The sequence below is a fragment of the Pan paniscus genome, chromosome 8, assembly GCF_029289425.2.
Source record: "Pan paniscus chromosome 8, NHGRI_mPanPan1-v2.0_pri, whole genome shotgun sequence".
NCBI lineage: Eukaryota > Metazoa > Chordata > Mammalia > Primates > Hominidae > Pan > Pan paniscus.
Window position 1 is genome coordinate 17825827 of NC_073257.2, and position 27053 is coordinate 17852879.

Here is a 27053-nt window from a genome sequence, read left to right on the forward strand (position 1 = left end):
AGTAATGTGAAGTTGAGAGAAACACAGATGTGGAAAAGGGGAATTTATGTACGGAATTAAATGTGTATTGATTTCAAAGGAGATTTTATAACTCTAGGATGTTTTATGTCATTTTCATGGTAACCACAAAGAAAACAATTATAGAATATACACAAGTGAAAATGAGAGGGAAATCCAAGTGTCCCTAAAAATCAATCAGTGACACACACAAAAAATGTTAGTAATGGAGGATATGAAGAACAAAATGTTATAGACATACAGGAAAAGAAAAATATTAAAATGCAAAATTAAGTTGCTGTCACTAATTATAGTTATCTGTCATTTAATGATAAGAATACATTCTGAGAAATGCATTTTTAGGCAATTCAAGCATCATGTGAACACCATAGAGTGGACTTACATGAATCTAAATGGTATATTCTACTATAGGCTTTCTGGTCTAGACCGTTGCCTGTAGGCTATAAACAGTAGAGTGCAGCATGTTCCTCTACTGAATACTATAAGGCAATTGTAACACAATGGTATTTGTGTACATAAACATATAAAAGGAGCAGTAATAGGTTTTGTAATCTTATAAATCCACTGTTGTATATATGGTCAATCATTGACCAAAATGTTGTTATGCAGCACATGAATGTACTTTAAATGTAAATGGATTAAACCCCCACACCAAAAGGCAGATCAATTTGCAAAATGGATTAAAAGAAACAAGATCCAACTATATACTCAGCACTAGAAACTCAGTTTGCATCTATAGATGTGACTAGTATGAAAGTGAAAGACAGAAACAGATATTCTATAAAAACAGTGACAAAAAAGAGCTGTGGTGGCTATACTAGGACCAGGAAAAATAAAATTTAGTCAAAAACTGTGATAAGATATAGACAACATATTATATACAAGCATATCTCAGAGATATTGCAAGTTCAATTCTAGACTACTGCAATGCAGCAAATATGACAATAAAATGAGTCACACAAATATTTAGATTTCCCAGTACATATAAAGTTATGTTTACACTATACTGTCATATATTTAGTGTGCAATAGCATTACAGCTAAAGAAAAAAATATGCATGCATTTGTTAAAAATATTTTATTTCTGAGAAATGCCAATAGTCATCTGAACCTTCAGCAGGTCATAATCTTGTTGATAGTGGAGGTTTTAGATATGATGTCGATGCCTCCTGACTGACCAGGGTGGTGGTTACTAACGGGTGAGGTGGCTGTGGTCATTTATTTAAAATAAAATAAAATAAAATAAAGTTTGCTGCATTGATTGAGTCTTTCATGCGAGATTTCCTCTTTCATTTACACACACACACACACACACACAAACACACACACACACACTATATGTTTTGTTTCTTGGGACAACCCTGACTAATATAGATTTTGGTATCTGGAGTGGTTCTAGAGGAATAGAATTTTGAGTTTCCTGAATTGGTTTTGGGGTTTCTGGCATTGTCAGTCTAATCAGATTAGACTTGAAAATGCGAAGGACTTTATTTCCAATAATGAAGAGAGCACTGATAGTCCATGATATGAAGTATTTATAGAGTGCACAAAACATCTGCATTGATACTCCACTTAACAACTTAAAAGAGGCAAAAAAAATAGTGACTCTGTATGTGATACTTTCAAACATTTGTGGAAAACTAAGAATAGAATGATGTTGGTTAGTTGCACCTCATATTGCTGGAAAGAGGAAGAAAAGAAAAGGATGAGCTCAGGAATTCAAAATCCTGGATTAAGCACACATGACCTAAGAGCTTCTAGGTGTGCCCTGAGTGAGAATCCTATGTCTTACAGCCACAGGGCTGAAATTGCTGAAAATCAAATGCAAGTGACACCAAAAGCACAGTCAACAGAGGAAAACATAGATGAATGAGACTTCATAAATTAAAACATTTTTGCATCAAAAGAGAGTAAGCATCAGAAAGCAACCTATAGAATGGGATAAAAATATTTAGTTGCAAGTCATATTTCTGATGAAGCTGAATACCATGAAATTTCCTGGCAGATGCCCAGCACTCTCAACTTCATCCCAAGCTGCCTTTACTCAGCTGCCAAGACACTTCTTGGTGTCTTCAGACTTCTGTGTGAAGTTTCTCCAGAGTTAAACCCTGCATGTACCCCTAACTTGATGTAAAATTTGGATTACGATATCTTCTGATTGTACACAGATCAGACTTCCTGTTCTATCATGATTTCCCTTCTCTCCTGAATTCAGAATATTTTCTGACAGTCTTTGGATTTATACTTTGATCTAATCCTGGTGACTCCCAACTAGACTAATTGGAAATGCTACAACTGGTGAAAATTTTGTTTCCAATGTCCTTGTTATAGGAACAGAACTATGTTGCTTCATTCACATCACGCCAAGCAATTCAGTATATTCTCTCAACGATATTCAAAAGTAAACTCTGTTTCTCTTCTCTCTGTGTGTGTGTGGATTGGTTTGGTTTTATGAGAAGGAGTCGTCCAGGCTGGAGTGCAGTGGTGCCATCATAGCTTACGTAGTCTCAGCCACCTGGATTCAGGCGATCCTTCCACCTCAGCCTCCCTATTAGCTGGAACCACAGGCGCATGCCACCTCGCCCGACTAATTATTTTATTATTTGTAGAGACAACGTCTGTGGCCCAGGCTGGATGTGTGTTTTAAGACTAAAATCTTTTAGACACCACCAAAATAAAACAACTCTGAAGTGCCTGTGACACAGGATAATCCCTAGGATCACGTGAAGGTGGACAAAGTACCCTGGTTACTTCCCTCTCTCTCCACATCCGTTTCCTCCCTTCTGTATTTTGGGGATACTATCCACTCCTCTTTCGTGCTACTGTGCTCCAGGAGAAATAAAAACATGGGACAGAATAAATCTTTCTGGGTTCACACTAACAGCCTCTCAGGGTTGGAGGGGAGCTTGAAGGCCAAATTAAACCAAGTAATTGGGGAAAGTATCAGACAGCAACAGGAATAAAATGTGAAGTCCATGGATAAACACCTTTATTATGCAAGGAGTTTATCCTAATCTATAAGAAAATGTCTGGTTCTCAAAAACAGAATTCAACAGACTTTTCCTCTGGCAAACCTGCATTTCAACCATCACTGGGAATTCATCCAGTTGTCTTCAATGAGAATCATTTCAACATGCCCTGCAGCAAATAACTCCACTGTTGGTGCTTTCATAGTTAGAAAACTCCTCTATATGGTGCACATAATTTTCAATCCACAAATTCAGATGAGTAAGAAGAAAGAAAAGTTACCTATTTCCTTGAAATTAAACTTCTTTAGGCTGTTGCAACCTTGATCTTCCTTGTCAAATGCCAGCTGAGGATCTGATGGCCTCACAAACGGACCCAAGGTCTTGGGTGGTCCCTCCGGGTGTCCTGCTCTGTTTCCGTGGAGACACTCATGGTTCCCAGAGCTTAGCCCCATTCAGGCCCAGCTGCTTTGCCTTCCGTGAACATCACTCCAGCTCCAGAGGGAAAAGGGATGGTTTCCACATTCAGATATCAAAGTCTAAATAGGGATATGGGACAGCAACAAATGAAAAAGGCTTAACATAATGGCCTGTAAAAGTAAAGAAGGATGGTTGCTGGGTGGTAACTGTGCTAGGAGACAAAACCCCACCATCCAGAGACATTTTTCTTCCTCTCCAGGCTATGGAGATTTTCTCTCAGACAGTGTCTGGAAGATCCCACAACATGACACAAAAATATTGGCATTCACAACAGAAACCAATCAAGGACTCTTGCTCAACTGCACTGAAAGTTAGAGTAACTTATCCTATGTGGTCACAAACTTTGGAAGTTGTCTCTTAACACAGCTGTGCTTGTCATCTCTAAAGCACTCTGCTTGGTCCTCCCAGACCAAGATAAACTCTAACCTCACAGAAAGCGGCTTAAAGTTGACAGTAGGCTCAGTACATCTGAGCAAGGCAACCCTGTACTCACTGTCCAATAAACTTAATATTTCTTCTGGCTAACTCAAGGGAAATTATAGTGCTGATAATAGCAATGACATCAACGCTACTAGCTAAGATTTTGAGTTTCTATTCTGTATCAGGCAAGACTATCAGGGAATCCTCTCAAATACCCTATAAAGTAGATTTAACTTGTAACTTATTTTACAGAAAAGGGAACAAAAAGGGTTACTTACTTGTCCAAGGTGATTTGAAGAAGAAACTGTGTCCTGAATATGAACTCTCAGTGAGTGAAGATTCCTAAAGATTTTTTTAGTTCCATGCCTTTTCTGCATTATTTGTTATTTTAATATCACTCAGTACTATAGCCAACCCCTAGAATCTACTGGAGCCATGCTGTCAGGATGACTCAGCAGTTTTCACACATTCTGACCACTCTTGTATAGGTACAAAATGCAGGGTGCATTGTAAAGAGAAAATTATTAACTTGGATGGTTGTTTGGATTAGAGTACAGGCAGGTGCAAAAAAAGTAACTCAAATTGGTTTAAAATCCACAAAAATGTGTTAGTCCCATAACAAGAAGTCCAGAGGGAGGGTAAACTCTGGGTGTCATCCATGAGAGTGCAGAATTTCTCTCATCTTCTCCTTTTTCTTCTTCTGTGTATTGATGTCATCCTCAGGCTGGGTGGAGACTCCACAGCAATTTCACACCTCACCTTGCAATGGGACAATATCCCCTTGAAGAAGAGAAGCAACTTTTCTTCAAAGGCTCCTTCTTAGAAGTGAGACAAACTCTCCTAGAAGTCCCCAGCACAGTGCTTCTTATGTGGCGTTGGCTAAGGCTGGGTCACAACTCTTTATCCACAGTGACTCCTATGCCAACCACAATGAAATTAGCATGGCTGACCTAAACAAATTATTTAAAGTAAAACTGATGTTGGAAAGGCAATCATCTTGACTGCTGAAACCATAGTGAGAAAGTGCTTTTCTTTAAATTAGATGTTTCCAAACTTACTTGTGTAGAATAAGTGGTCTGATCAATTTCAATTTAGTATATTATTTAGCCTAATTTTCATACGTAAACTTCTATGGGTATTGAAAGAATGCAAAGAGGAAAGAAGAGAGACCTAATGACAACTCTTGATGAATCAAGAACTTGATAAATCAAGGTATAGTAGAAACCGCAGAGTTAAGAGACTTGATTAATATAAGATGTGTCCAACTGAAGGTTTCATAGATGAAGCACGTTTAAGTAGTAAACATGGGATCCATTGCCTGAAGTATAATCTAGACACGAGTAGAAATTCTGAAGAGTTGAGAATGTTGGCAAACTGAAAAGCTTGAGTTTTCCATATGAACAACAAAAGACAATGTCAACAGATCCTGAGAATAAATTTTAGAATAAAATAATGAAGGGCATGTATCCAGAAGGAGGAAATACAATAGGGTCAAGATTACATCAGCTTTAAAGAAACAGGTATTTATTCATGTGGTTTTCCTCTTGATATCTGAGATAAAAGTCTAGAGTTTCAGGATCCAGTGGCTGGACATAGAATTCTTTCTATTACAAAAATTAGAAAACTAAAGTTTAGTTGCTCTAAATTTACTTACAAAACTAGTGTAGTAGGCTCAATAATGGCCCCCAAAGACATACATGCCCTTATCTCTGGAACCTGAAAATATGTTACCTTAATGGCAAAAAGGGCTTTCTTTTTTATAATTTGTTCTTTTTAATTGAGTGTCATTAAAGAGTACTTTCTAAGCAGTTAAATGCACCAGGAGCTGTATTAACATAGGGCCACAGAGATGAGTAAGAGGAGACATTCACAGTCTCATGAGGCAGATCACAGATTATACTTAAGGCCTGTGAGTATAGAAAGGTTGCTTTCACATTTTTCTCATTGAAAATGTCTTTTCTTGGAAGCCTGGTATGGTTTTACAAAAAGAAGGGGGACCTTTCAGATGTGTTTTGGAGACTGAGTATTTTCCTAACTAAAATGATATTTCTCCCTGTTTCTAAACTCCGCTCCAAACTTGGCTCTGTTTGATTAGTCTTCTTTCTCCTCAACCCTGAGATCCTGCCACAGTTGATCCAATGGAACGTCATGTTTGTGAATAAACTAAAGTGAAGTTATGTTGGGTTCCTTAGAGGTGGGCTTCAGATGGACGAAGATGACACTGGAGTAAGAGTCTTGCCTCGAAGATCCGGAGAAATTCCAGAGGATCTTAACTTGGTGGAGGCCACTGGGGACACCTCAGTCACTAGCACTGAGGGTCTATTAATTTCATAATTCATTTGTCATTCAGCTTAGTGAGATTATATAGCTGAGGAAATGGGAGTTGTGAAGGTAAAGAAAGCCAAGGAAGACAAAAATTTGGAAGAAATAGTTCGTGTCTCGGAAAAGGAATGCCACAGTAAGGAGAAATGTCACTGGACACTTAGGGGAGGCCATGGAAGCAGGGCCCACTGTGACTTCCCTAGGACGAATGCACATTTGCTTTCATGGACCAATGCTCTATACAAATATTAAAATTAAGTCTTACATTGCCTTGGTATAGACATGAAGATAGACGAGGCTGGATTCATTATTACATATTCATCATTGTTGTATTCTCTTTTTCTTCTGACTTTAAAATAAATTAAAGCTAGAACATTATCATGGGCTCCTGTAAGTATTATGGGTCATAGACACCGTGCCTTCTATTCTAATAGGCAGTGGCCCTGAGTGCAGGACCGGGCACAGGTAGTAAGGGCATTAAAGAAGTGCATTCATGGCCGGGCACAGTGGCTCATGCCTGTAATTCCAGCACTTTGGGAGGCCGAGGCGGGCAGATCACGAGGTCAGGAGTTCGAGACCAGACTGATCAACATGGTGAAACCCTGTCTCTACTAAAAATACAAAAATTAGCTGGGCGTGGTGGCAAACGCCTATAATCCCAGCTGCTCAGGAGGCTGAGGCAGGAGAATTGCTTGAACCCGGGAGGCAGAGGTTGCGGTGAGCCGAGATTGTGTCACTGCACTCCAGCCTAGGCAATAGAGCAAGACTTTGTCTCAGACAAAAAAAAAAAAAAATTGAAGAAGTGCATTCACAATGGTGCAGATGTCAGCAGTTTCACTTACTGACTCACATTCCTGTTGGGTCACAGATTGAGCCACATGAGGACTATAGGGAAGTTCCTGTTTCATACCTATTCCTGAAATCTGGCCTGCCTTCCTGATTTAGGGAACATGTGTTCCTCTGTTTGCCTGCATATTACAGAAAACAGCCTGTGAAAGAATCTTCAAGCAGGACTTACAATTGTAACTTAGCATATCAGAAATTTCTGTTGAGGCCATCAGTGACTTTCATGTCCTCTGGAGTCAGCTCAAAGTCAAAAACCTGAAAGGAATAAAACACTCACATTAACCTTTCCCCAGGACAGCAGCTTCTTCCTGGGAATACAAGGCTTTCCGGGGGCAGAGGCAAGGATGGCAATATGTAAAGTTTCTGTCCTCATTGGCCTCTAGGTGAGACCTCTTCCCCCTGAGTTCTGCTACTTTTCCATCCCACCTCCCTCCTGCTCTGCTCCACTTCTCAAAAGAAAGACAACTTATCAATCTAAGACATTTCTAGAGAATTGCTTGAGACAGAAAAAATAAATTCTTTATCCTAAACAAAGGCAAATCTGGACAAAATACCTGCTTCCTTGACTTGATCACACTTGGTCAGGATTTTCCTTACTCACTTCCCCTGGAACTTGACCCAGTCTTTGACTGTGCAAGCCTTGGAACACAAGACAACCTTGCTCCAAGAATCTGTTGGCCTTAGAAAAGCATTTCTTGATCAATTGTTCCACCATACCACTTGCTCACTGCAGGCCCCCAAATACTATTTCCAGCTACTACTAAGTAGTACCAAATACTACTTCCTTACAAAACAAAACAAAAAAACAAACAAACAACAAAAAAACTTTTTTTGAATATATTTATCTTACTTAAGCCAGGAGTTGTTTTTTATTTGAAAACACATTGACACATAGTCCCCTGATGAAGAATCCCTTAAAGCAAAGAAAAAGATATGTGGTTTAAAAAAATTAAGTTCATTATTTCATGCAGAAGATGGAAAACTCAGAGCCCTATCTATCTATCTATCTGTCCATCTATGATATACATATCTATCTAATGTGTGTGTCTCTCTCTCTACCTATATCTGTCCATTATCTACCTATCCACCCATACATTTACCCATCAGTGATTCATCTTAAAAATATACTCCAGAAATGACATGGTTGTCGCAGGGATATGTATTAATATGTTGAGTTAAATTGAAAAATAAAATAAAATAAGATTTTTTCTGTATGGTAACAAGGTTTAGATTTGCCTATTTGATTTTTGTATAACTTAAAAATTTTAATCTAGAGCTACAAAGTTGTGAAACAAATAAACAAATACATTAGAAAATATGCTTCAAATATCATCCTTTGTAATAACTAAACTCATGTTGATTTTTCTAGCTGCCATCTTTAAATGGAAAACAGCATACATAGTCTTTCAAAATTCTTTTAGAATTCAAAACAAAGTAAATAAAGACCACTGATTGATCTAATGGATTGGAGTGTATATGAGGAAGGCTTCAGGCAAAATCTTTACTCATTGATTTACTATTAATAATTTGGTCAGTCTATGAAATTATACCTAGCTTCCTACCAGCCCGGGGCACTGCCAGGGGAAAGATGATAAAAGATGACCCAGAAGGAGTCACAGCATTTAGGGTCTCACAGCCCAGAGAGCACACTGACATCTTAGCAAACAATGTTAAGTTAAAAGGGAAAAGACTCACTAACAGAACCATGCCAGGCACTATTGTGGTGAAAAATGTGCTAGAGTGTCCCAATGGTTATGTATGTATGATATGTAACAAAGCAGGTAATCCTATTTGAGTTTGATCATAAAATACAAATAGAGGTTTGTCAGATAGAGATGGTGAAGGAGAGAAATGAGGGTCCTTAAATTTCCTTACCATATAGAACTCCTGAAACTCATGAAAATGATGGAGTTGAAATTTGCTTAGTGTCACACAACTAGTGAGTGGCAAAGCCAGCCCTAGAGGTGATAAACTTTAGGACTGTGAATCCAGTGATCTCTTCGCACTTTTCCATCCTGCCCCCTCCCTTAGCACACAGAGGAGAGAAGCACGGGCATGAATGACATATGGTGCATTCCCCCCTGGAAGAGAGATCACCCAGACCAGCGCCCATGGCTCACTTTGGAGCAACACCACTTGACCTGTACCTGGAAGTTCTCTTTGATTCTCTTCTCAGAGAAGCTCTTGGCCAGGACCACCACCCCCCGCTGCAGCTGGTAGCACAGGGCAACCTGGCCTGGGCTTCTATTGTATTTCTTGGCAATGGATTTCAAGGTTGGCTCCTCTAAGAGATATGGGCTATCTGGGTCCACCCTGGAGAAAAACAACAGATATGAAGAGTATAGATGAAAAATCTAGAGTGTGCTACCCTTTTGCCCAAAGCCCCAGACAATGAGAGAAGACACAATATAGTATGTTTCAGGGTGTCTCATAAATATTCATAGAGATTTATTCGCAATTGTGGCAAACTGGAAACAACTAAACTGCCCATCAATAGGTGAATGGATAAACAACTTGTGGTGTACATGTCCATATAATGGAATATTTCCCAGCAGTAAAATGGAAAGAACAGACACTTGCAACTACAGGAATGAATGTCACAGACAGGTTGAGCAAAAGAAGCTACACCAAAGAATATATATGACTTCTTTACATAAAGTACTACAGCAGACAAAACTAATCTAAGACCAAAAACATTATGAACATAGTTGCCTAGAGGTGGGGAGGAATTGTCTCAGAAGGAACACCAATTAACATTTTTGGGAGAAAGTTTCCATATCATGACAATAATGTGGATTACAAAGTACATTCATTTATCAAAATTGTACAGCTAACGTATATGCATTACAGTCTATGTAAATTTCACCTTCAAATCACTTTGAAATTGTATTTGGAGTGGGGTTGGGAGAAGGCAGATATACAAATGAAACAGGAGGGAAGGAATGTTGGTGACATTGAAGCTCAGTGGTGTCCCATGGGAATTCACTGCACCGTTGTGTTCACTGTTCTATGTTTGACTTGATCTACAATGAAATGCTAAAAGTTTCTTAATCAATAGAGTTGTGATATAGATTAACTCTTTGATACTCTTATTACCAGTTTGGGTCTCTGTGAGATGCCAGGGCACTGTAGGCAACTAGAACAATGTCCTTGGACTTGCAGAACTCCAGGAGTTTGCTCTGGTTGAGGTAAGGGTGACATTCCACCTGTAATTTTTCAAGACCAAAAGGTGTCAGAATACATGAGCAAATAACCACATGTAAATTTTAAAATGCTTTGAAGGAATATCTAGTACTATATTAATATATGTACTATGTATTTCATATTGGTCATTTTCCCCATGCACCTTCTGAAATGCCTTCAAATTCCATCAGTGGTCATACTAACATGATAACTTACTTATTCTTTTTTTATTAGTGCTTTAAAATGATTAAAATCTCTCGTGCCCAAATTATAGTCTCTAAATGACATTTCTACTCAGAGAAACCAAGATTTCTTAGAAAAATGGCTAATTCCAGTTCTGACTGGGGAAGCTACAAGTTCAGCCTAGAACAGCTTACATTCTAAATGGCAAAGAACATAAAGAAAATGAGGCAAGTCAAAGGACTAAGAAGCTCAATTGAAAAGGCTCCTGCTGGTCAAAATGACGGCAAGTTGAGCAACAAAAAGATAGTAACTACAATGGTTGGGAAAAGGACATATTTGTTAAAATTCATGAGTTCAAATGATGTTAACCAATTGTGATCAAATCTTTAGCTCTAACTTTCAATTTACAGAAAGTACAAAAGGAACATGTTAAATTGTATCACTGGATCAACCAGTATATCCTATACTGAGGAAAACTTTACAGGAATAAAAGGCTTAAGTTTTCATTAGTAAATTGAAGGAAAGAAAGGGGCAGAGTGAGAATGAGGACTATGGAAGAAGAGAAGGAAGAGAAGGTAGAAAAGCAGGAGGAGAAGAAGGAAGAAGAGAAGAAAGAAGACAGAGGAGGGAGAAGAGGAAGAGGAGGAGGGAAGTGAAAAAAAAAGAAGAGAACAAACTTATTTATTAAAAGAGTGATTTGGCCGGGGTCAGTGGCTCACGCCTGTAATCCCAGAACATTGGGAGGCCGAGGCGGGCAGATCATGAGGTCAGGAGTTTGAGACCAGACTGACCGTCTCTACTAAAAATACAAAAATTAGCCAGGCATGGTGGTGCATGCCTATAATCCCAGCTACTCAGGAGGCTGAGACAGGAGAATAGCTTGAACCCAGGAGGTGGAGGTTGCAGTGAGCCAAGATCGTGCCACTGCAGTCCAGCCTGGGTGACAGAGCGAGACTCAGTCTCAAAAAAAAAAAAAAAGAGTGATTTATGAGATATATCATCCAATTGCAATGTATGGGCCTTATTTCCACATCAATTTAAATGAATCAACTTTAAAAATATGATAAAATTATATTTTAGCACTCATGATATTTACTAATAAGAAATTATTGCTACAATTTCAAGTGGTATAAAAGTATTCTGGCAATGTTTATTTAAAGATTTAGAGATTTTCAAAATATTTTACAAAACATTTTCAGATACAATGATATCATGTCTGCTTCAAAATAATACAGGGGTAGAATTATCTATGTAACATGTTTGGTTGTGAGATAATTATTGCTTAAGTGTGATGATGGGTACATAAAAAGAAAATGATTATAACATAAGGGGATATTCAAAAAATTGATTGAAAATGTGCATTATGAAGAAACCATACATGGATTTCAAAACAAAAATGCTCCAAAATAAACTTGTACTAATTTGTTATGATGTGTCTGAACAGGATCTAGTTTGAGGCATTGAGAAAGATAAGACAACTCCCCTATCAGAAAAACATGAATTCAGCTAAATTGAAGTAAGAACAAAAATCAAATTTATTGTGAAGCATGGGTGGAAGAATGGTGAAATTATTGACTCTTTACACAAAATATATGGGCAAAATCCCCCAAAGAAATCAGAAGTTCACAAATGAATAATTCATTTGAAGAAGGAACGAGATGATGTTGAAGATGAAGCCCGCAACGGCATACCATTCACATCAATTTGCAGGAAAACAAAAATGTATCTTACTAGTGCCCTAATTAAAGAAGACCAATGATTAACAGCAGAAATTATAACCAACACTATAGATATCTCAACTGGTTCAGTTTACACTATAGTAACTGAAAAATTTAAGTTGAGTGAACTTTCCAATTCATGGGTGATGAAACTGTTGTGGCCAGATCAGCTACAGACAGGAGCAAAGCTTTTCAAGGAAATTTTAGGTAAGGGAGATCAAGATCCTGAAGCATCTTCAAAGAATTGTAAAATGAGGTGAAACATGGCTTTGCCAGTACAATCCTGAAGACAAAGCAGAATCAAAGCAATCGCTACCAAGATGTGGAAATGATCCAGGCAAAGCAAAAGGAGATTAATCAAGAGAAAAGGTCATAGCAAGTTTTCTGGGATGCTCAGGGCATTTTGCTTATTGACTCTCTGGAGGGCTAAAGAAGAATAACAACTGTTATGAGAAAATGAGCCAAAGTTTTAGTATGAAAACACCCACAAAAAGCTTCACCAGAGATTATTTTTCACCATACCAATGCTCCTACTCGTTTTTTTCATCAAGCAGGGGCAATTTTGCAAGAATTTTGATAGAAAAATCATTAGTCATCCACCTTACAGTCCTGATTTGGCTCCTTCTGAGTTCTTTTTGTGTCTGAATCTTTAAGAATCTTTAACAGAGACTCTTTTTTTTACAGTTAATAATGTAAAAAATAAAAAGAATACATTGACATGATTAAATTACCAGGACTCTCAGTTATTTAGAGATGAACTAAATGGCTACTATTTGCTATTAGTTCACATACTTAGTTCATATACTTATAAGCATATACTTATGCTTTAAAAACTATATTGAATTTGGTAAAGCTTATTTTGAAAAATAGTTCATATATTTATAAACATCTTTTAATTCCATTTTTCCATGAACTTTTTGAACTCCTCATATTCTCTATATCTTTTTTTAAAAATTTACAAAAATAAAAACTTTTAAAAGTTATAAAAGAAATATTTTCATGTCAGATATAGGAAAAAATACAAGGTCACCTAGAATTTTACCAGAACCATGTAGCAACCTCTAATCATTTTGTGTGCTTAATTTTAGTCATTTTTATTATTCTTAAGATGTTAAATAATTTAAAATTAGTATATATACTGAATAGTACAGATTAACATATTTTATAAGAATCCTGATTTTGTTCGGTTATTTCTCCCTTCCTCCATATTCAGTTTCTGTGCCCCAGAAGAAGCCAGTTCACACTTTTGTGTCACAAACTTCCTTTCTCTTACATTAATTGGTTTATGAAAGGCACATTATGTTGTTCAAGCCAATGAAACATGAGAAAAAAATTGCTAGAAAACTTCTGTGACTATTATTCTTCTCTCTTTAGAAACAGCTCCAGAAAACCCTCTCTGCTGTGCTGAACATGAATGAGGAGACCTATAGCCCAATTGCCATGAGGAGCCATTCTGAAGCGATCAAATATGGAGCACAGACAAAATATATTCATTTCAAGAGAGTATCTTACAGCTTCTAGAGCAACCAAGACCCAAACTTTCTATAAGTAAATCAACTTTAAGCCTGTTTGAATTGAGTTTTCTGTTTCTTGTGGCTTAAAAGCATCCTGAAAAACAGAATAGTATATAATTCTCTGATATACTTTTGATATAATATTATAACATAAGCTTTCCCTTTTTGCTATTAGTCTTCATAATATCCTCTCAAAGATCTCTATGAAGCCATCAGAACTTTAATTAATTCCTCATTTGTGGATATTCAAAATTCTAATCATTTGGTTTTAGAAATTATATATATATGTTAATATATATTATATTACTATATAATATAGATGGGAGTTTTTAACACGTTTTGTCTACAAATATCCCTAGAAATATAAAACTAAGACAGAGTATACATTTTTGAACTGCTTTTTGTATAATTATCAAAATGGTCTACACAAAGCTTTAAACTTAACAATGTCATAAATCATGTTTGATATTTGGCTATATTGGATGTTTCTTTTAAAATCATATGTTTTGATTACGATTTATACGCCTCCTCTTTCTCACTCCTTTCCTCTGATCTGGCTTCAGTGCTTACCACTCTGGAGCAGGCCCTGCATGGCTTCCCATAACCTCCATGCCACTAAATCCAGCCACTTTTATCTTTCCCTATTGGAGTGTTTGCTCACAGCAGGACCTACCTGTGTCTGACTCAAGCCACTTCAATGCTCTTTCTTTGGCTCCTGACACCACAGTCTCCTGGCTGTCTCCACCTGTCTGGCAGCTCCTGTTCAATCTCCTTGCCAGTGCCTCTCTGCCTCACCCTCTCCTGTGAACTTTCCTGCCTGTTCCTTTTCATTCCATGAACTTTCCCTAGGAGAGCTAATCCTTGTCTGTGAGTTGTTACCATCTATACAGCAATAATTTCAAACACTGTGTCTCCACCTCCACCCCCTGAGCTCCAGACCAAAGCGACCACCTCCCAACTCTGCCTCCGCTTGGCTGTCTCATAGGAACTTCACACCCATCCCCAAAGAACTGAAGTCAGGCTCTTCTACTCCACTCAAACTGTTTTTCTCTAGTATTTTCTCTTTCTATGAAAGGAACTGTCATCTACACGGGTGATATAAAGCCAGAAACTTGGAAGCATGATTAAGCAGGAAGTGTGTGAAGAGCAGAAAGTCAGAGAAGGCCCCGGTGGGCTAAGGGCTCACCTGGTTGCAGGTGGGCTTGTACTTGAGCCCTGGCTTGTTGAGGATGAGTTCCAGCAGTTTGTGACTGAAATTGGACACCCCGATGGACTTGGTTAAACCTGCATCTTTGCACTTCTCCAGGGCCTGGGGAGGAAGGAAATGGGTGGTAGACCTTTACTGTAGTTTGTCCATTTCATTTGTCACTGACTTTTTATAAACTGAAAATCTGATTTATGATATACTACGATTATAATGAATCAAACCGTTTTATCCCTTGAATAAATTAATTTTGAATGCCCTTTCTTGTTCTGCGTACATATTTGTCTCCTTAATTCTATTACATGCACACTGGGGACACCAAATAAACATAAAGCTGCTTTTCCATTTCCTCTTACCTATCCCACTCTCTTCTATGGTACCTATTTTGCTGTTAGGATGCAATAGTTAACAAACTACACCATAGTCAAGGGCAAAAGAAACTCTCAGCTTTTCCTCTAGTAAAGGGTTTGTTGCTACCTCTTTCTACAATGATAAAAATAAATGAATGGTATAGGTGTTGCAAGGGTAGGTTCACTGTCCTTCACCTTCCACCCTCCTGCTGAGTCAGGCCGCAGCTATTCCTCCTCTGTGATGTGTTTCTGTCCTGGGATAAAGCGCTGACTCCTTTTGTGCTTCTCTATGCTGACTCCTCTTTAGGGCTCATGTCCTCAACCTGATCTCAGGGGTAAAGCTGCTTCCATGTCTATGTAGAGCCATAGAAGTTAAAATTAAAAATGGACCGTAGGGGTTATCTCATTCCACTCCCTTGCTTCAACGATGAGAACACGGAGGCGCAGAGAAGTTCCACGTCTGAGGTCAAACAACTGCTGGAGCAAAACCCCATCTCTTTTGACCCCCACTTCTGTGATTCCAACCTCAACACACAGTGCCACCTGGTGTCTGCAGCAGAACATACCTCCCATGTGTCACGAAGATCCACAGTATCAAAAATAATGTTTCCACTGGCATCCTTAGGCAGCAATTCCTCCCCAGGCTGGAACACAGAGGATACAGAAGAAGGTTTTCTATGAGAATTCCCTTTCTGGCGCCTAAGGAGCTTAGCCACAGCACTTTCAGAAGGCTGTGATTATTAATCTGAACATGCATGCGTGCATGTGTGTGGATGTATGTGCTTGTGTGTCTGCATGTGCAGATGTGTGTATGTGTGTGTGCATGCGTGTGTGCCTGTGTGCATATGTGTGTGTGCATGAGTGTATGTGTGTGGATATGGATATGTGTGGATGTGCATGTGCATGTTTGGGGTGGGGGTTGGTAAGAGAAGACATGGGAAAAAAGAAAGATGAGAACAATCTGAGAGACTGTAGCAAAACACTTTTTCTCCAGTTACCTGCAGGCTCCTTCCTCCATACACCCCCACACTTCACTAAGAATGCCGTCCCTACAGTTGAAATTTATTTCATTTCTGAAGGACAGGCTGGTGTGGAAGACAGCGCTTACCATAACTATTGATCAGTGTGTTTAGCCCCAGTTTATGCTCACCCAACTTGGATAATGAGGACATCAGATGTGCTCAGCCAATGTCCACTGTGATGAGAGGTTGGATCACTGAAGCCCAAAGGAGTCCAGTTGTGCCACATGTGCCATCCCATGTACCTCTCTCTCCTGTGGGCTGAGGGTACATACGGGAGAGACCCTCACCATAAAGAGGTGGAGATTTCACGTTGTATCTCTGTAGTCTGTAGTAACCTAATAGCTCAGAACCTACACTCAGGAACACAAGCACTAAGAAATGCAGGGCAATGCCCTCATGTTTCTAGCATAGAGGAAGTGAGATCATCGAACCTGCATCTCGCTTAAGGCTGGGGGATGAGCACAGACAGAAAATTGCAATGTCACTCGGCTGTGAAGGAGACTCGTGAATGATTTAGCAATTCTATGCAATTCACTCAAACCTACCTCTCTCGGAAAGAACCCAGGAAATCAAGCTGGAATGAGACAATGGAGGTGCTAGTAACAGTGATGAAACTGTTTGGGGCATAAGAAGGAAAAAAAAAAGCTGACCTTCATAGCCAATGGATTGTGGATAATGAAGAGATCGACATAGTCCAGTTGAAGTTTCTTCAGTGACCTTTCCAGGGCTGGGTGAACTAATTCTGGTCTAAAGAAAGTTGTCCAAAGCTGCAGTGAACAAAAGAAATAAAAAGTAGCTTATGATTTCACACACTTGGGGACCAAAATTAAACATAACAGAAATTGACACATGAGTAACAAAACACTGTGGTCTCAAACTAGAAGAACTGGGGCTACATTTGTGTTATTCAGGGTAAATTACATCCTTGATGAGATGCTGAGATTTACTTGAATGACTGCAATGTAAGAAAACCGTGAATAAAACTTAGATGGAGCAGGAAAATCAACTTTAATGCATCAAGGGTTAATGGCATCGTCCTCTGAGAGCAGTCAAGAAATGTCAGGACACGGGGAATGGAATCTATTGTCCTGTATAATGAATTCCTCAAAACAATTCTGCTGAGAGATGCATTCTAAAAACAGGTTGTCGTCAGTGTAAACAGGCATAGGCTGTATCGCCAGTAACCAAAGCTTTATTTACATTGGAAGAAAGGTTTTCCACCCTAGGAAAATGTTATAACATTCAGGAAACTCAATGCTGAGTTGAAAAATAAAAAAGTATTTCCCAGTCTGGCTCCCTTTTCTGAATAACATCCCAACCTCACTTGATACGTCCTGAGAACAATTACTGAACAGTCAATGGAGTGGCCCCAGAATGCCTTGGGTAATCGTATAACAGTTACTTAAGTATTATCGATCTCATCTCATATATGAATAATACCTGCCGCTCAGAGACATTGAAGAACAGTGTCCCACCTTTCACACATCTCAGAGCAAAGCCTTTTCTATGTTTTCATAACGTGCCTTCACAATATTAGGTAAGAAATACATTGTTCCTATGTTTTGATAATGTGCCTTCACAATATTAGGTAAATACATTGTTCTAACTGAGACCACATTGTTTTTCTAAATAATACATCTGAACTGACGGTGGCCTCTGGCCACTGCACACACAGAAATTTCACCTTAGTGGTGTAGAAAATGTCCTCTCTCTTCACAGTGCCGTCAGCAATCTTCTCTCGAATGGCCTTTCCGACCTTCTCCTCATTTTGGTGGAACGCCGCATCAATGTGACGGAAGCCTGCATCAATAGCCACTTCGGTGGCTTCACCAGCCTTGCTCTTGGGGGTCTATAAAACAGGAGTAAGAGGAGTCAATGATCTGCCTGACTCAGAGAAAATCCATGTATTTCCACAATGGCATTTTCTTTTTTTTTTTTAATCTTTTACTTTGGGTTCAGGGGCACATGTGCAGGTTTGTTATATGTGTAAACTGTGTGTCACAGGGGTTTGGTGTACAGATTGTCACCTGGGTAATAAGCATAGTACCTAATAAATATTTTTTCTGATCCCCTCCCTCCACCATCCTCCAACCTCAAATAGGCCCCGATGTCTGTCGTTCCCCTCCCAGTATCCCTGTGTGTTGTTCAGCTCCCACATGTAAGTGAGAACGTGCAGTATTTGGTTTTCTGTTTCTGTGTTAATTTGATTAGGATAATGGCCTCAAATTTCATCCATGTTGCTGCAAAGGATGTGATCTAGTTCTTTTTTGTGGCTTCACAGTATTCCACGGTGTTTATGTACCACATTTTCTTTATCTGGTCTACCACGGACGGGCATTTAGGTTGAGCCCATGTCTCTGCTATCCAATAGCATCTTCATAGTCTGCTGGCCTCCTGCTCCCCTTTTGATCATTTGGGTTTCCATGATAGACTTGCACACTCCGAGGACAGCAACTAACCTCCTGTAAGCTTCTACTCCCAAATAAATTAGTGGAATGGGCTTCACCTTGGAGCATGGAAAAATCACATCTCATTCCATATGAATCAATTGTATAAGAATAACCAACGAGAAAACTTCTGATACTGGGAGAATTTTTCTAAGGCACTCAATAGGAAGGACAGGTCAATCCACACACACACACACACACACACACACACACACACACACACTACATACATATACAGCTGACCCTTGAATAACACAGGTTTAAACTGCACATTCCCACTTATACATGAATTTTTTTCAATCAAAATTACAAAGTGTGCCTGCTTCTCCTGCCTCCCTTCCCCCTCCTTCACCTCTTCTGCCTCTGCCACCCCAGAGACAGCAACCCCAACCCTTCCTCTTCCTCCTTCTCCTCAGCCTACACAGTGTGAAGAAGACAAGGATGAAGACCTTTGTAATGATCTACTTCCACTTAATGAGTAGCAAATATATTGTCTCTTCCTTATGATTTTCTTAAGAGTTTCTTTTCTCTAGCTTACTTTTCTCTAGCTTACTGTATTATAAGAATACAGTATACCATACATATAACATGCAAAATAGGTGTTAATCAACTGTTTATGTTATTAGTAAGGGTTGCAGTCAATAGTGGGTCTGGTTTCACCCAGGACACTGACGTCACCTCACCAAGCTGGCGTTGCAATGTTAGGATGATAATATGTACACGCTCTGCCTCAAATTTCAAACAGTGGATAGCACCAAGCTGGCGTTGCAATGTTAGGATGATAATATGTACACGCTCTGCCTCAAATTTCAAACAGTGGATAGTCTAATGACTACATCTGAGATTCTGCCCTAGCAAGCTTCCTAGAACAGTAGGACAAAAGACAGCACAACACACACGCAGGAAAAAAACTTCTCGTTCCTGCAGTGACTTAAGGTAAAAACACCAATTAGAGTATTAAGGAAGCTTCTTTTTCACTTAGTGCATTTGAAATGTCTGAATATTAAGCACATGCACGTATTACAATTTATTATGGTAAATGAGGGGGTTATGGGGAATTTTGTTCTATTCTCTATGGCACTTTTTTCTGTCTTTTCTAAGAGTAATAAACATTACATATAACATATGTAAGACACACATTATGCCTAACGGATGAAATGGATAATTATGTCATTGAAAACCTACTGACCCTTTCTGGCAGCTGTTATCTAGTGATATCTCATGACAGAGTTCTACCAAGATTGAGCCCATCCATTGGTCTCTCATTTTGGGGGCAATCCCTCCAAAGCAACCCCAAAGCTGCCCTTACGTTACCGTGACCAGAGTGTGACACTTCAAGTTCTCTGCCGTGAACTGAGTGGATGGCTGTATCTCAGTCCTTACTGTGATGTTGTGCCCCCTAAGTCTTCCCATCGAATTACCTAATGTTCTGAATCACAGTGGCTTCTTACGTGCCAAAAGGTTTGGATGGTCGAAACTCCCTGGCAAATACTTCCAGCCCCAACAACCTCACAGCAAAGCTGCCAGCAAGTATTCATGTTGGTTTCCACTTCCCCCTAGGCCCTTGGCCCTTCACATTTCTAACCAGGAGTGGAGCGGCTCTGAGCAGGTGGAAAATGAGAGCAGCCTGAGCATGGGGTTTTTTTTTTTAATGTAAGAAGTAGTGAGTACTTACCAAGGATGGTTGTTGAAGAATTAAATAAGATAATGCATGGAAAATACAATACATGAAACCATTTGATATATGTTAGGTCACAATAATAATAATAAAAAGAATTCTCCAAAAAATTAACCTCCAAACTCTCAGAGTCAACAGCTTATCATCCTCTTAGTGCAAAAAAATATAAGACCCTTCAGCCTCCTGGGGTCCACTTACATGATCAGGAGCATAAGTGCCAAATCCCAGCATCGGCATGACATGTCCATCATTCAGCCTCAAGGAATGGCTTTGCTTCAGATCCATCACCACCCACAGCCCAGCTAATCTGACTCCGCCTTTCCTTCCATTTCCTGACTGAGAGCCCAGTAGGAGACAAGGCTGCCACGTTCTTTATTTCCATCAATACAAGATGGGCAGGGCAGAGATTACAGCTGCCTATAATTTCAACATGAAGTTGAAATCAATCCATTGACTTTGTTCTGATTCTTCCATGTCTCTGCAGGCCTGTCTTACAGGAAAATCGTACAGAAAGATTTGCATGCTAGAGGAGTTTGAATTTTCTCTTCAGTGTTGTACACACTTGATTTCTAAGTTAAAAAATTTAAAATGCCAAAAGAAACTATCAACAGAGTAAATAGACAACCTACGAAATGAGAGATTTTTGCAAACCATGCATCTGACAAAGGTCTAATATCCAGCATCTATAAGGAACTTAAACAAATTTACACGAATGAAACAAACAACCCCAATAAAAAGTGGGCAAAGGACATGAACAGACACTTCTCAAGAGGAGGCAAACATGCAGCCAACAAATATGAAAAATGCTCAACATCACAGATCATTAGAGAAATGCAAATCAAAACCACAAGGAGACACCATCTCACACCAGTTAGAATGGCTACTATTAAAAAGTCAAAAAAATGACAGATGCTGGCAAGGTTGTGGAGAGGAGTGAACGCTTATACACGGTTGGTGGGAGTATAGATTAGATCAGCCATTGTGAAAGACAGTCTGGTGATTCCTCAAAAGACCTAAAGTCAGAAGTATCATTCAACCTAGCAATCCCATTAGTGGGCATATACCCAAAGGAATATAAATTCTTATATTATAAAGATGTGTGCTTGTGTATGTTCACTGCAGCACTATTCACAATAGCAAGGACATGATATCAACCCAAATGCCCATCAATGATGGACTGGATAAAGAGGATGTGGTACATGTACACCATGGAATACTATGCAGCCATAAAAAGAATTAGATCACATGCTTTGCAGGAATATGGATGGAGATGGTGGCTGTTATCCTTAGCAAACTAACACAGGAACAGAAAACCAAATACTGTATGTTCTCACTTATAAGTGGGAGCTAAATGATGAGAACACATACGGGGGAACAACACACACTGAAGCTTATCAGAGGGTGGAGGGTGGGAGGAGGGAGAGGATCAAGAAAAATAACTAATGGGTACTGGGCTTAATACCTGGGTGATGAAACAATCAGTACAACAAACCCCCATGACACAGGTTTACCTATGTAACAAACCTGGACATCCTGAACATGTACCCCTGAACTTAAAATAAAAGTTAAAAAAAAGCATGCAAATATGTCTTTGATAATTGCACCAGACTTATTTTACAAGGTATAAAACTATCATTAGGCTAGTGAATCTAAACACTAATTTTCCCAGAGGACCTAAGTTAGCTTCCTCACCATTCCTTTCATCATAAATCCCATAACAATACCTCACTGAAAATTTATTGAACAAAGCCTGACACCTGGTCCCAAGCACACATGTAACAACATTTCTTAGGAAGACCTACTCCTACTTTCATTATCTTTGTTTCCTGTACCAAGGACCATTTCGTTTTTTGATTCTCATTGTCTTGTTTTCTTTTTTTTTTTTTTTTTTTGCCTTTTTTTGAGACGGAGTCTCGCTCTTTCGCCCAGGCCGGAGTGCAGTGGCGCGATCTCGGCTCACTGCAAGCTCTGCCTCCTGGGTTCACGCCATTCTCCTGCCTCAGCCTCCCGAGTAGCTGGGACTACAGATGCCCGCCGCCACGCCCGGCTAATTTTTTGTATTTTTAGTAGAGACGGGGTTTCACCGTGTTAGCCAGGATGGTCTCGATCTTGTTTTCTTGAACCTTTTTGGTGAGAAAAACTTGTCTGAAATCATGGATAAATGTCTGTATTCTTGCCTTTCTTTCAGCCATCGCCTCTTTCTGGAAAAGCTTTCTCTATCCCACCTAGTTTTCAGCAGTTTAATGACTTCTTACTTATCTAAAATGCACCTCCTCCAGCCACACATCCTTTATGACTCCTTCTATGATCTCCCTAGATGAAGCTGATGCCCTTCCCTGCATACTCTTTAGCTTCTACCCTCCAGGCCAAAAAACCACATCATTCAAATTACATTCTCAACTAATAAGGAACTTCTGCTACATAAAACACCTAACTCATGTTTTCTTTAACGTTTCTATTATATTGTGCTTCTTGCAACCTGTATTTGTGCCATCGGTATTTTACAGCCAATTATGAAACATACAATTATAATTTATCTTATTTTCAACTCATCCCTCTGGCTGGTCAAGGTCAGAACTCTGTCTGATTCTATGAGTCCATGTGGTTACATTTATCTCAACATTGTGTTCGCTATAAATTTGATGAGAATATCCTTTATATTCCATTGCTAAAGCTTTTGCACTAAATAGAGATGTTCTGTATCAAGTCACAAGAAAATTCTGTCTTCATTGATGTGAACTGCCTGGAGTCCACAATTCAACAGGTTAAAAATTTGTCTAATGTTCAGTCCACCCGCCAGCTAAAAACTGAGGCCTTAAAGAACTGAGCAAGCTTGTTCTCCTCTCAGAGCTAGTCTCAGCCACCAGCATCACCCTTTTAGCTGCACTGAAAGAAATCCTGGCGGGTTTTCTCTAGTGGGGACCACCAGATAGGTTGATGAGGGGATAAAGAATTTCTTCCCACCTTCTTGGTGATGTCTTTGTCCCTGTGTCACTCTAATCGAAGTAGCTCCCCAGTCCCTACTGTGTCTCTCCATCTCACTCCTCAGTTTTAGTTTCTTCAGAACAATTGTGATCAGAGCAATTGCCTGAATTATTCACGCCAAGTGAGTTATTTATCAGAGGAATAAAGGATGTTTGAGCCATTCCATATCAAGTATCATCTTGTTTTAAAACATTTTGCTGGGCAGAAAGAAAAGTCATTATTTACAGCAAAACTACAAAGAGTTGGACACAGCCCCAAAACTCTGGTAGGAGATTTAACCATACAGAACAAGAGTTCAGCAGGGATGCTGCAATTCACGAGGAAAGGCTAACCCAGGGTTATGAGAGAAATGTTAACATTGCATGGCGATAAAATGCCAAATACTTTGCTGTGGTTTGAATGTGTCCCCCAAAGTCCACGTGTTGAAAGTATAATCCCCAGTGCAACAGTGTAAAGACATGTGCCCTCTAAGAGGTCACTAGGTCATAACGGCCCTGCTGTCATAAAGCACTGACCTCATTATTGCGAAAATGGGTCCATTATCTTGAGAGTGGGTTTATTGCAAAAGTCATTTCAGCCCTCTCTTGTTCTCTCATCCTCTTACCCCTGCGCTCGTGCCCCCTGCCTTCTGCCATGGGATGACACAGCACAAATGTCCTCACCAGATGTGGGGCCTGTGATCTGGGACTTTCAAGACTCCAAGACTGAGCCAAACAACTTTCTGTTTTTTATGAGTCACTCAGTCTCAGCTATTCTGTTACACAACAGGAAACAGACTAAGACACACCCATATAATCCTCTCTGAATAAATGGGAAACCATTGTCAAGCAACAAAGAGAAATGCTGCCCGACTCTCTGGGGAAACACACCTTACCCCTCTTTTACCACCCCCACACAAGTAGGGAGCCAAAAAGATCAGCTTTCAGAGTTCTCAAAATGCCTTCTGAAAAGTCTGGTTAAGACCACACCTTCTGACCGGGAGTCTGGTTCATTAAGACTGCTGTGACAAAGTACTGTACACTGGGAGGGTTATAAACAAAAGACACAGATAGCTCACAGATCTGAAAGCTAAAAGTCCAAGATCAAGGTGCTGGCAGATTCAGGGTCTGGCGGGGGCCTGCATCCCGTGTCACAGACAGCTGTCCTCTCACTGTCCTCATGTGGCGAGACAGGCATGCAATCTCTCTGGTGGCTATTTTATCAGAAGCACTGGTATAGTTTGGACATTTGTCCCTTCCAAATCCCATGTTCAAGTTTGATCCCCATTGTTGGAGGTGGAGTCTAATGGGAGGCTTGGGGGCCATGGGGTAGATGCCTCATGAAGAGATGAATGCCCTCCATGGGGAGGGGGGTAAGGTCTTACTCTATTAGTTCCCATGAGAGCTAGTTGTTAAAAAGAACCTGGTCCCTCCCCTCCTTCCTGCTTCCTGTCTCACCACACAATCTGTGCACACACCAGCTCCCCTTCTTCCACACTTGGAAGCAGCCTGAGGCCCTCAACAGAAGCCCAGTCCTGAAACTTCCAGCCAGCAGAACTGTGAGCTGAATAAACTTCTCTATAAATTACCCAGCTTCAAGTCCTCCTTTATAGCAACAATAAATGGACTAAGAGGGGCTCTAATCACATTCATGAGGGTTCCACCCTCACAACCTAATCACCTCCACAGGACCCACCACCAAATAGCATCACCTTGGGGTTTAAAGCTTCATATATGACTTCGGTGGGGATGTAAAGATTCCATTCATTGCACAGGGCAAAGGGAGGCCATAGCAGCAGGGTCATAGTGTTCTGGGGCTGCTCACTGCCCTTCACTCCCAGGCCTGCCCCACCCCAGCCAAGGCCTTCATGCTGCTCTGGGCTACCTCTCCCAGGTCCTGCATCCCAAGCAAAGGTGCTGGCTCAAATAGGATCTCCTGAGACTCACTCCCTGCCCCTGCAACAAGATGGCCATGTCCTTGTCAAGTTCTTCTCTAGGAAAATGTGGGCATCACATAGAGACTCGTACCTACCTGTGCAGAGGTTTTCCAGGGCCTCGCGCCACCCCCTCTATCTCATCATTGGTTTTTGGCTTCAGTCTCACCTTCTTGGTGATGTCTTCGTCCCTGTGTCACTCTAATCAAAGTAGCTCCCCAGTCCCCACTGTGTCTCTCCATCTCACTCCTCAGTTTTAGTTTCTTCAGAACAATTGTGACCAGAGCAATTGCCTGAATTATTCACTTATTTTGTGGTATGTTTTCATATTTATTGACTGATTTCTCCAACACTAATCACCACACCTAGAAAAGCTCCCTAGTATGTGGTCAGTGCTCAATAAATATTTGCGGAATGAATGAAATTGAGTTCTAAGCATAGCCACAGTGGGTTTTTTTTTAAAGTTTTTCTGTGATCTGTTCTTATTTTCTGTAATCTGCAAACTATCTCTAAATCCTTATTAAAGGTTGCATCCAACACTGTTTTTCGCAATGGGAAATTGAGAGGCCATGTTGCACTCAAACAGAGCAGCGAAGCATTCGTCATCCCTCCCCTCCGGGCTGGGACTAACAGCAGGGCCTTCCTCAGCAGAGTACAGCTATGTCCAGCTGAGTGAAAATGCTCTAGTCAGAGAACACAGCAGCACAGGAGGCCGGCATGGTGGCCACAGGGGGAGTTCACGCATGGCCGCTTGTGGATAGGTGGCAGGGTGGCAGCCCTGAGGAGGTTCAGAGGTGACCAGGGGCATCTTGAGGTAGCAGCATCAGTCATGAACCAGGATATAAAAATCCATGCTGCTTATTTAAACAGGATGTGTCATCAGACGGTGGGAGTATCTAGAAAGAAGCCAGTCAGGAAACAATAAAGCAACCCAGAGGCTTTTAAACACAGGAAGTCGCTACCCTCCTAGGCTAGAGAAACAGAGGAGGCAGTGCTGGAGGCAGAGCCCGGGGTCCCTGGAAGAAGCAGCGCCACGGAGGGCCTGAGGGAGGCAGCCAGGACGACTGGAGGAATGGAAGCTGCTGCTGTGTCCCCCAGAGAAGGGAAGAAAGGCACCTGGACTCCAGCTTCCCTTTCTGCTCTCAGCAGCGCCTCACAGTGCCCAAGTCCAGCTGGAAGGCAGCAGGCAGAGAGGGCAGCACCCAGGGCAGAAGAGGCCGCTCTCCTGGGCTACAGCAGAGCAGGAGAGGGGGGAGGAGGGGCACTGAGCAGACAGGAGTGTCAGTCAATCAGGCTGACCCTGGCCCCGCATCCTCAACGGGATATTAATGAAATACCGCCTTCTTCTGTAGTTCAGGCTGATGGGGCAGGAATGCTGGGTTATGTAAGTGTCAATGTGTTCACTGAGAGGGATAACACGAAAAACTTATTTGTTCCTGGGAAAAATTCTTAAATCTCATTAAGGCTTCTTAAGCATTCACAAGATTAAAGCCACCTTTGCCAGAGGTTAGGATTAATAGGTGGGGCTAAATAGCCTACCTGAAATTCAGTTCCAGAAATATTTACTGAGTATCTTTTATGTGCAACTGTTCCTAGGTTTTGTTTGTTTGTTTGTTTGTTTGAGACAGAGTCTCGCTCTGTCGCCCAGGCTGGAGTGCAGTGGCGCGATCTCTGCTCACTGCAAGCTCCGCCTCCCGGGTTCACCCATTCTCCTGCCTCAGCCTCCGCAGTAGCTGGGACTACAGGTGCCCACCACCACGCCCGGCTAAGTTTTTTTGTATTTTTAGTAAAGACGGGGTTTCACTG

General features: G+C 40.5%; 1 protein-coding gene across 2 annotated transcripts in view; it reads right to left on the bottom strand.

Moving 5' to 3' along the window:
• Window positions 1-2622: 2622 nt before the first annotated feature.
• The window catches only part of LOC100988315 (aldo-keto reductase family 1 member C15-like), a 104629-nt gene continuing 80198 nt past the window's right edge, over window positions 2623-27053 (bottom strand). The window contains exons 3-10 of one of the 2 annotated variants that reach the window (XM_063607240.1): window positions 17910-18074; window positions 16876-16992; window positions 15770-15847; window positions 14836-14958; window positions 10148-10257; window positions 9199-9364; window positions 7224-7306; window positions 2623-3522 (exon numbers count right to left, since the gene is read on the bottom strand). In XM_063607240.1, coding sequence (XP_063463310.1) covers window positions 7241-7306; window positions 9199-9364; window positions 10148-10257; window positions 14836-14958; window positions 15770-15847; window positions 16876-16992; window positions 17910-18074 — 825 coding nt within the window. In that variant the 3' untranslated portion in view covers window positions 2623-3522; window positions 7224-7240. Of the gene's footprint in view, window positions 3523-5658; window positions 7307-9198; window positions 9365-10147; window positions 10258-14835; window positions 14959-15769; window positions 15848-16875; window positions 16993-17909; window positions 18075-27053 lie in introns of those variants that run through there. The other variant, XM_063607239.1, reaches the window with a different exon arrangement.